The 10,601-nt window shown below is 59.0% G+C and overlaps 1 protein-coding gene across 1 annotated transcript; it reads left to right on the top strand.

The window, feature by feature from the left end:
* The first annotated feature begins 250 nt into the window (after window positions 1–250).
* On the top strand, window positions 251–6,425 carry SLC39A13 (solute carrier family 39 member 13). Its single transcript, XM_043972192.1, is given in 13 exon segments — window positions 251–521; window positions 1,780–2,094; window positions 3,195–3,308; window positions 3,615–3,739; window positions 4,142–4,177; window positions 4,180–4,245; window positions 4,343–4,387; window positions 4,389–4,415; window positions 4,417–4,434; window positions 4,573–4,623; window positions 5,514–5,646; window positions 5,854–5,953; window positions 6,325–6,425. Coding segments are annotated over 13 exon segments (1,377 nt in total). The 3' UTR covers window positions 6,401–6,425.
* Window positions 6,426–10,601: the final 4,176 nt, after the last annotated feature.

Below are 10,601 nucleotides of genomic sequence, written 5' to 3'. Positions count from 1 at the left end.
ATTACTGACCCAGCTGGGAAGGACCTGGTCCTCTGATGTCTTTTATAGAAACTGAGGGAACTGGGTCTGTTTTAGTGGAGGACTCCATGCCAGGAGGGCTGCCCAGTCTGCAGGCAGCCCGAGGACCCAGGCAAGCCTGGTGCCTCCACCCGCTTTCTGTTCCCCCCGCCCCTTGTAGCATCCCTGGGTCCTTGCCCTGAGATGAGGGGGAGCAGGATGGTTTGGATTTACTTGGGTTATAGTGTAAGTTATGACGGGATGGGGAAGGGGCAAAGGACAGCAACCTAAGGCTGGGGAGCCGGAAAAACTGCCCGGCGATTCCAAAAAAGGAGCCCAAAGTGGAACGGGGCTGCCTCCGGTGGGCGTGGGTAGCCCTTCCCTCAGCGGAGGTGTTCAGGCAAAGGCTGGACCAGCCACTTGTCTGGAATGTTCTAGAAGGGATTCTTGTGGCAGGACGGGTCGGACCAGAGGGAAGGTCCCATCCCACTGCGAGATGCTCCAAGTCAGCGATTTCTGTGGCTGTAAAAACCCATCCTCTTGGCGCTGTCTGCTTGGAGTACTTCCTCCCGACCCGTCCTATGAGTAACATTTCCCTTTCCCTGAGTCTCTGCTTGGCTGATGATGCCAAGGAGCATCTGTCCAGCCCATTACCTCTCTAGCCGGGGCAGTGCCCCACGTGGGCAGGCGGGTGGTCACCCAGTGGTCAGTCTGAGGCACGGTGGAGAGCCCTTCCTTGGAAGACGGGCACTCGGCAGCACCTGAGGCCCTAATCACACTGGGGGGGAGGGGAAACTGAGGCCACAAGAGGAGAATAATGAGCTCAGAGACTAATAGTCCTGAGGCAGAGCTGGGACTCAGAACTCCCTACCCGAGCTTCCAGCCTCAGCTTGACATCTCTGTTGCTTGACTCATTGCCACGCTTCTGGCTGACCCAGAGGTGGCTCAGTGGAAAGACTGCTGATTTTGGAGTCAGAGGAGCTGGCTGTGAGAGGCTGCCTCGGGTACCGACCTCACTTTACTCATCTGTAAAAAAGAGAGGCTTGGGGGCAGCTAGTGGTACAGTGGAATAGAGCACCAGCCCTGAGTCAGAGGACCTGAGTTCAAATCTGGCCTCAGACACTTAACAATTACTAGCTGTGTGACCCTGGGGCAAGTCACTAACCCCAATTGCCTCATTAAAAAAGAAGAAAGAAAAAAAGAGAGAGGAGAGCTTGGCCTCCGAAGTTCCCTCGAGAGCTCCCATGCAGTGGGAGGGCTTCCCATTTTCCCTCTCTCCGTGTGTCCCAGGGCCTGGCAATGAGTCCTGCCTTCCTCCCCTTCCCTCCCTGGTGCATCCCCTCCTCCTCCTGGAGGGGGAAGAGGAGGAGGTGGTGTCGTGCCCTTTGTCTTTTCCCTTTCCCCTGGGGCTCTCCTGGCCCGTGGGGGAATGAATCTCTGCTCAGTAGAGGCCCTCTGCTCAGTCGTGGCTGGGCCCTGCCCCCCTGGCAGCAGGAGGCACCCTGTTGGGTAGGAGGTTCAGAGCCCAGCCAGGGCCTCACCCTTTCATTAGGAAAGTGTTGGCCTCAGGGCAGAGGAGCTGACGGGTGCTCAAAGGAAGGAAAGGGCTCCCTGCCTGGAATGCCCAGCTTGAAGGGAGTCAGAAGTGAGTTTAACAGGAAAGCTGGCGCAGGGAAAGGCAGGGCTGCAGCCCCGCCCCCCTCAGGCCCCCAGCTGGGAGGCAGGTGGCCCTGGTCTGGCACACCCAGAGAGCTCATTCCGATCTCTCTTATCTCTTTTCAGCACTGAATCGCCTGGATGCCCCTGTGCTGGGCGTTGGCATTACCCCAAAGCCTTCTCTTTCTCACCACCCTGGTCCTGGGTCTCGTTGGGGTGGCCCGAGGTGGCCCAGCCAGCTGTTCGGGGGCCGGGTGGTGGCGGCGGCAGCCGCTTGTCGTCTGGATGACAAGGAGAGTGAATCTTGGGGGGCCCTGCTGAGCGCGGAGCGGCTGGATGCCTGGATTTGCTCCCTCGTTGGCTCGCTCATGGTGGGGCTCAGCGGGGTCTTACCTCTGCTGGTCATTCCCCTGGAGACGGGCGCTGCCCTCCGATCTGAAGGCAGGTTCCCAGGCCCCGGCCATACCCGGCACTTCAGCCCTGCCTCTGAGGAGGTGGCAGGTCACTCCTCCCCGGAAGGGTTAGACTGATTCTAAAATGCCACCATCCTAAATGATCTCTAAGCACAAAAAGTTATGTGCATCATTGTAGGAATAATAGTAGCCAGCACATGTGTCTTGCTTATCCCACTGGCTCCTCACAACAGTCCTAGGAGACTCGTTATCCCTTTTACAGATGAGAAAACTCAGGCAGACAAGTGAAGGGTCTTGCCCAGGATCACCCAGCCAGTGCCTGGGAGCTGTCTGCTGTGTAGATGCCAAAACACCTCTAGGTATTCAGCAGTTTTAAGTGCCCTGGGGAAGATAAAAGAGAGGACATCCTTGCTCTGGAGGACTTGTTTGCATCTAATTTAGAAGTCTGGGAAATTGAGCACAATACAACAAACAGACAAACATTAGGCACCTGTAGTATACAAGATACCTATTAGGTGCGGGGTTAGCAGTTAATACTCTTAAGGAGCCTAAGGGTGTGGGAGAGGCTACATGTGCCCCCACATATGGAAGTCCAAGTCCAGCGTTTCAGGGGCCTCAGCACTACCAGTGGGGGACAGGGGAGGGGACAGGAAGGTGCTCACGTGAGGGGCAGCACCCGAGCTCTGTCGCCCTCCCGGGAGGCCTAGAGAGCCCGGCCCGCCCGTCTGGAAGGCGCCCAGACAGCAGGTGGCTGGAGTGGGGAGGGCCCCAGCTGCTTGAGAGGGAGGGGAGAAATTGGGGGAATGCTCAACGATGAGAGAAAGAGATGGGAACAGCCTTCAGGCCTTCAGAGGAGAAATGAACCAGCCTCTTCTGCCTGGCCCCAGGGCAGGACGAGGTGCAGCGGGGGAGGTGCCCAGTAGCAGGCGCCAGGAGGGCCTGCCCCCCACATTGGTCCACTCTGGGCAGGAGGAGGCTTGCTTTCTGACCTCTGGCAGGGTGTGGTTTGGGGATTGCAGGGAAGGGGCCCAGAGGAGGGGACGGACCCAGGTTCAGGCTGGCCCAAAGAACTCAGCACCTTGTCTCCAGACCCTCTCCAGGGGCCTGACCGGCCTCTCTGCCTTCCAGCTGGATCCCACCGCCTGAAGCAGCTGCTGAGCTTTGCCCTGGGGGGGCTCCTGGGGAACGTGTTTCTGCACCTGCTCCCGGAGGCCTGGGCATCCACGTGCAGTGCCACCCCCGGTAAGGTTCTCTGGGAGGTGGCCGGGAAAGGGGAGCCCCTGGACCATCCTGCCGGCCCAGCATTCCAGCGAGACCAAGGCCCCAGGACCGCTGAACCTCCTGCTAGGGCTGCAGGGAAGGGGGGGGGGCACCTGATGTGGCGCTGACCCAGGGAGCGGGTGTGCAGGCCCAGCGGCCTGTCCTCTAGACAGCCTTCCTCCCCACGGAGACAGACGCAGGCCATGGGTCCCGTCTCTGGGCTTCCCCTGCACAAGCCCCCCTTCTCCTCCTGGCCGGCTCTGACCCCCCCCCCCCAAACGTTCACAGGTGGGGGAGGGCAGAGCCTGCAGCAGCAGCAGCTCCTGGGGCTTTGGGTCATTGCCGGCTTCCTGACCTTCCTGGGGCTGGAGAAGGCGTTCCTAGACAGCAAGGAGAAGGACCGGCCCAGCCAGGTGAGCCCTGTGCAGGGCGGGCAGAATCCTGGGCCTCCCAGCCCAGGCAGTGCAACCCCCAATGCCCCCCAGACACCTTGCCGTGCCCAGCCCTTGGGGCCCTGCCCACCCCGACTCTCCCCAGCCCCGCAGTGTTCCCCAGGAGGCAGAAGGGCTGCAGCACACACAGCTGTGATGAGGGGGAAGGTGGGGGGCCAGAGGATGCCGGCCTGGTCTCCTGGAGTAGTCACTGCTCCAGTACATCGAGCACTGGCGGGAGGAAGGGCCGGGGGACATCCAGCCTTTCAGGGACCAGAAGAGGATGGCAGGAGTGAAGGGCACCTTGTCTGTCTCTGTCTTTCTCTCTCAGTGGGGGTGGGGGGGCGTCTAACGGCCACTTCTCCCTCACTCTCCTGGACTCAGGCCCCCATCAAAGACCCGGCTGCTGCCGTGGCGCAATGGAGGGCCGCTGCCTGGCCCTGCCGGCTGCAGTACCAGGCCTGAGCATTGAGGTCCAGAAAATCAAAGTGAGTGGCCCGATCGCGGCCCCCTCCCTTGGCCCCAGGGTGCTCCCCCCACCCCGCCTCAGCTCGACTACAGCCCCCCTTCGCTTCCCCCCTCCAGATCAGTGGCTATCTCAATCTGTTGGCAAACACCATCGACAACTTCAACACATGGGCTGGCTGTAGCTGCCAGCTTTCCTGGTGAGCAAGAAGGTAAGTGCTCCAGCCTTTGAGGGGCCTGTACACTTCCCCAGACCACGTCCTGGAGGGCCAGGCCGGCGGGGGTCAGTGGCTGAGTTAGGCTGCTCGTTGCCTTCCTCCTGGGCCTCCACACCTCCCTTCTCTGTGCAGATCGGGCTTCTGACCACGATGGCTATTCTGCTCCACGAGATCCCCCACGAGGTGAGTGCTGAGGGCGCTGGAGGGGGCTGGGCGGGGGAGGGGGTACCCCTGTGAGTGGAGGGTGGGCTGCATCCCTACAGACGATGCCACAGAAGGGGGTGCAGCAGGCTGGCTGGTCCATCGACGAGCACGGTCAGGCATTGAGTCTGTGCCAGTCACTGCGTAGAGGACTGAGGGCATAAAGACGGACAGAATCAGGCAGCAGACATTTATTAAGCACCTACTATGTGCTGGGCACATAAGTAGCTTCCATTCTAAGGGGACGACGACAAGGAAATGAAAAGTCTGCAGAATAATCAAGAGAAGGAAGGCAGGGAGGGTAGGAACGAAGAGCAAGGAGCGAGGATGATGAAGGTGGGGAGGGGGCAGCTACCAGCACAGAGGCCTGGAAACTGGGCTCTCGTGGGACTTATGGATTCTGTGACCCAAGGACTTTAGGCAGAGGGCTCTGGTTTGGGGGATCCAGAGTGAAAGGGCCACCCACAATGGAGCTGTGCCCAGGGAGGGGCAGGGCTGCCCGTGACCCTGCAGGGGAAGCAGTGTGACGGCTCTCATGGTGTTGGTGAATGGTCTAACTTGCCTCAGTGTGAGGGCTCTCACCCTGCCCCCTCCTGGTGTTCTCCTGAGGACTGTCGGTCATTCACTAAACATTTATTAAGTGCCTATTCTATGCCCCACGCTGTGCTAAGACGGGATACAGAAAGCCAAACGCTGGTGCCCACAGCTTATGAGACCAGCTAAGTGTGGCCTTTGACAGAGCGCCCCGTGGACTGGGGCTCCGGCCCGAGCTTCGCGCAGGTCGTGGGCCCTCAACAAACATGGTTGATTGGTCAGTGCGGTTTTCTGGGGTCAGGGGCCCCAGAGTAAGCCCGGCTGGGCCTTCTCCTCAGGTAGGTGATTTTGCAATCCTGCTTCGGGCTGGCTTTGACCGATGGAGTGCAGCCAAGCTGCAGCTCTGGACAGCGCTGGGGGGCATCCTTGGTGCCTGCTTTGCCATCTGTGCCCAGTCACCCAAGGGAGCAGGTAGGGAGCTCAGGCATGTGGGACTGGGGAGGGAGCCCCCCGCCAAGAGCATGTGCGAGCCCTGTGCCCCGGCAGGGTGGCTCATACAATGAATCTGGCCCCTTCCTGAGCCCTGCCCTCCCCAGAGGCCTGCTGGGCAGACAGCAGGGTGGGGGTCTTGTGGTGCTGGAGCTCACCCTTCAGGGCGGTTTCTCCTACTCTCTGCAGGGGAGACCATTGCCTGGATCCTCCCCTTCACGTCAGGGGGCTTTCTCTACATTGCCTTGGTCAATGTGCTGCCAGACCTCTTGGAGGAAGAGAACCCTTGGTGAGTGAAGGCTCAGGTCCTCTCCTGGCTGTGGAGGAGGGCCCAAGGTTGGCTTTCTCCACACTGGGAAGGCCCTGAATCCCTGCCAGGGCTTAGGCCTATAACAGACACCCCTGACACCACCATCATGGAGAGGAACCTCAGGCCTCCATTACCTGTGTGTCCGACCACCTCTCCCAGCCCAGGCGGGTACCTACAGCTGGGGGGGGGGGGGGCGGGGGGCAGCAGTACCCAAAGCTGTGGGAGGTTGGCACCTTCATGGTAGGCCAGTACCCGAAGCAGGGGGTGGGGGGGGATTGGGGAGTGGCCGGTACCCGAAGCTGGGGCGGGGGAGGCCGGGTTGCCTAAGCAGAGTGACTCTCTCCCGGCAGGAACTCCCCTGCAGCAGGTGCTATTGCTGTTCACGGGCATCGTGATGATGGTGCTCTTCTCGCTCCTGCTGAGTAACACCCCCGGGGATACCCCTTGCCCCGCACTCATAAGAGAGCTCCTTTTAGTGGTGACCTTGTGTGTGTGCTTGGGGAGAAAGCCGGCCTAGGAGGGGTGTGTGCCTCTGTCCCTGCTGACTCCGCTCTGGTGGCCAGCTCTCCTACAGGCCTCTGGGAAATAAGCTTTGAGGAGCAACAGCAGTGGGCAACGTGTGTGTGGTGTGTGTGTGTGTGTGTGTGCGTGCGTGTGCGCCTGCCCGTGGGGAGGGGACAGAGAGAGCAGCCAGGACTTCTGGTTCCAGAGGATGAACTCACTGGGGAAGGTTGGGGGGAGAGGCCCTCTGCCAGGAGTGCCCGGCCCAGTGATGACGGGAGTTGCCCCGGCTTCTTCCCTTGCTGCCCTGGGTAGGACTGTTCCCCAAGCAGAGGGAGAAGGGAGGACCCAGTGATCCATTCCCCATAGGAGGTATGTGTCGGTGATCATTTCGATGCCCACTCGGCCTGGGCACTGGCCATCCATCCTTGACCCCTCTGCCGCCACCTGGGAGCCGAGGAGTCGTGCCCATGGGAGGGGGGGCAGGCCTGAGGACAACCAGGGCCTTCCTGGGTTCCTGCCTCCACTGCCCAGAGAGAGGGCCCTGCTCCACACTCTCCCCTCCTGCTTACCAAAGGAAGTATTTACTCAGCACCAAGTGCTGGAAAGAGAGCCAGTCCCCACCCAACTCCTCCGGCCCGCAGGGGACCAGGACCTTCTAGTAGCTTCATGAGGAGGGCGGGGAGGATGCCGGAAGATGTGCTCAGCGCCCAGAATGTACTTGCTGCTGCCCCACAGGGGCCGGGAGCCTGGCGGGAGAGGACCCCGCTTGCAGGCTTAGGTCTGGAGCATTGTCGCCCTCCAGAGGACAATCGAGGAGTGGCTGCTGAGACGGCTTCTGTTGGTTTACAACAGCCCTGCGGCAGTTCTCCCTAATCGGTAAAATTAACCTAGTCCATAGATGAGAGGCAAATAAATCATCATTTATTCCGTGAAAGCTGGCTGTCAGGCTGGTGATGGAACCGCCACCCCCTGGGCGGGACGGTGGGAATTGGGGGACACCTCCCCCACACACATCCCAGTTGGTCCTCACACCACCAGGGGGCAGTGCTTGGCACAGGGCACTAAGTCCCTTAGCTGGTCAGGGCCTCATCTGTGAAATGGGAACAGGAACCGCCTCTCCTACACAGTGGGATAATGTAGGGCAGAGAAAGGTCCTGGAGGAGCGTGCAGGCTGGCGGAAGAGGCGTCACACCCTCAGCCTGCAGCCATCCCAGGCTGTGAGCTCGGTCAAGGCAGTATTACTGGGAGCACTGGCGGGGGGGGGGGAGAATGGCAACTCCCAGTGGCCACCTCTAGTGCCAATGTTCTTAACCCAGGTCCTTGGGCAGACATCAGGGGGTACAGGAACTTGGCTGGGGGGAAGAACACATCTTTACTTCATCATGGGCTTCCTTTGTAATCCCATGGCCCTTATACATTTAAAAACATTACAGATGAGAAAATAGCTCCTTGAAGGCTGAGAAGTAGTGATGATAGGGAGACTTAAAGGTCGGGGCAGGCTGCTTCCCACCCAGGGGTCTCAAGACTCCACATCCCTGGGCACCGTCCACTCGCCCACACTGCCTCAAAGCTAGGTTCCACTCCCAGGTCTAAATGCTTACCAGCCATGTGTGGCACTGGTGAAATGTCATCTGTGACCTATAAAAGCTACGAGATTGGCCCAACGGAGCCCCGGGTTTGCAACCCTGCTCATGTGCGGCCACCTAAGCCTTGGGTGCAAAGGCACCATTGGGCAGTTCTGTTGGGGGCGGGCAAGGGATAAGCAAGACCCACTGGCTTGCCACAAGAAGCTGGGGAAACGAGAGGTAGAAAAGAACTCACGAAATGCGACTGTGAGGAGAGTAGGATGAGTAGGGCACGATGGTCCTGGGGAGGCCAGTGTGGCTGGAGGTGAAGCCACCTGGAGGCACAGCATTGCCTCTCCTGAGCTGCCACCCTCCTGCCTCAGCCTCTAGCTCTGGCCCACAAGGGGCCCTTTGCCTATATCTCGGCTTGTGGGGCGCCTGCCTCAATGCCTCCTGTCCAGCTACCTGTATTTATTCCTGCGGTCTAAGTAGGCCCCCATCGCTGTGGTGTTTCCCCACCCCAACCCTCCCCAAGATTGAATGCTCATTGGAGCAGGGATTACTCAAAAAGTTCTTTGCACTTTGCATCCTTGGGCCCAAGCATGGTAGCTGGGGCACACAGTAGGGTCCTTGATGAATGCTTGATGACCACAGGGAGGTGAGTGGGAAAGGGCCAGGGCCAACCCCTGGGGGTGCTCTAAATGCTATCGTGGAAACTGTTGGGGAGCTTCGTGAAGGCTTGAGGCGTGAGGGCATCTATGTGCCTGTGCTCGGGGGGCGAAGGGGGAACGTGCCTCAGCGAGTTTATTCAGCAGGAAAGAGTGGACTGGGGACAGGGAAGTCAAGGCTATTGCAACCACCCAAGTAGAAGGCAATGCAGACCTTGACTCTGAAATTGGATAACCCAGGTTTAATTACTTGCCTAGGCAGGGGCACCATAGCACAGAGCCGGGGGCCTGGAGTCAGGAAGACTCGAGTTCAAATCCTGCTTTAGATACTGTCTAGCTTGTGACCCTGGGGCAAGTCACTTAACCTCTGCCTGTTACCTCATCTGTAAAATGGGGATAATAACGCTTGCCTCCCAGAGTGGTTGTGAGGATCATAGTAAATAGATGCCTGGCACATAGTAGGTACTATAAAAATCGGCGATTATTATTATTTCATTCTGTGAATCCTCATTCTCAATCATCCCTCTCTGCCCTCAGTGTACACATCTGTAGAAGGTGAGGGGAGGGGCCTCAGATGACCTCTCAGGGGCAAGTCCTCTGACCCTTCATCTCCCCAGGTCAGTCCTAAGTCTTTCTGTTAATAAAGCAGTTCACAGAGGGCACCTCCTCAGGCAGGTCACGGCCGAGTCCTGTTGATAGATGTGCCAATCTTGGTTACCCAGGGCTACAGAGTCTATGACCAAAGCCTGCTCTTCCAACCCTGACAAGGACAAAAGGAGCTGCCTGCATGCTCTCATGTCCTGGGGCCCCAGGGCTCTCTGGCCCCTTTGCCTACGAACCACCCACAGAAAACCCCCAATGTTAAAAGAACATGTTCAGGGACCCCAGTGAAGAACCCCTGGGTTTAGAGCTTTCTGCTATGCCACTCATCGGGAGAAGTATTAGCTATAGCACTTGGTGACAGGGAAAGAGCCAAAGGTGACTGGCCTTAGTCAAGAAGTCCTGAGTTCAAATACTACCTCAGACATGTATAACAATGTGACCCAGGCAAGGTCACTTAACCTTCTAGCCTCAGTTTCCTCATCTGTTAAATGGGCTAACAGCAACCTATTTCTCAGGTGTTGTGGAGAGGATCAAATAAGATTACAAATGGGAAGCCCTCTGCAAAACCCTGGGTGCTATCAGGGCACACCCCCAAAGTCCTAATGTGCTTCTCTTCTAGTCTTTTGGATAGCCGGTACACACACTAGCCATTAGGAGAAATGGGGAATTCAGGAAGAGGCTTGGATTCGAGCTGAGGAGGCACAAAGCCTGGCTGGGACAGCCAAAATGATGGGTCTGGGGGTCCCAGAGTGGGGAGGAGCGAGGGAAGGAGAGGCAGAAGGAGATCGGGGTGAGGTGTCGTCCCTCCTGGCCCAACTGGATGCATTCTCTGTGTGAGTGCCCAGTGCCCATTTCCAGGACTGAAATCTCACGTGCCGAGTCCCCTGGAGCTTGCCTGCCGCTCCCCGAAGCCCACCCTCCCCCGGCCATCCCAGAGTGGAGGGCCCTCTGTCCTCACAGTCAGCCAGCAGGGGCACCGGGGGGCCTTAGCACGGAGCTCAAGCTGTGGAGCCTTGGCAGTCGTCTGCAGACGTGGAGCAGTGCAGGTGGAAGGTGTCCCGGGGAGGAAGAACAAGAGGGAAGCACCTGACCTGGGCAGAGGGGAGGGAGGGAGGCCCAAGCAGGGAGAGAAGCCAGGGAGGGAGAGGACAAGCTCTGCGGAAGTTCCAGGGCCTAACAACGGCCTCTCCAACCCCAGGTATGCCTGGGAGAGGAGGGCCAGGGCACTGCCAAGGCCATAGGCCCGCAGGCTTTGGCAGCTGCCACGTCTCACTGGCAGGACGCCCC

Source organism: Dromiciops gliroides, chromosome 6 (assembly GCF_019393635.1).
Source record: "Dromiciops gliroides isolate mDroGli1 chromosome 6, mDroGli1.pri, whole genome shotgun sequence".
In the NCBI taxonomy this organism is placed as follows: domain Eukaryota; kingdom Metazoa; phylum Chordata; class Mammalia; order Microbiotheria; family Microbiotheriidae; genus Dromiciops; species Dromiciops gliroides.
Note: the sequence above shows the minus strand (reverse complement) of the source record. Positions and strands in the feature narration are given on the sequence as shown.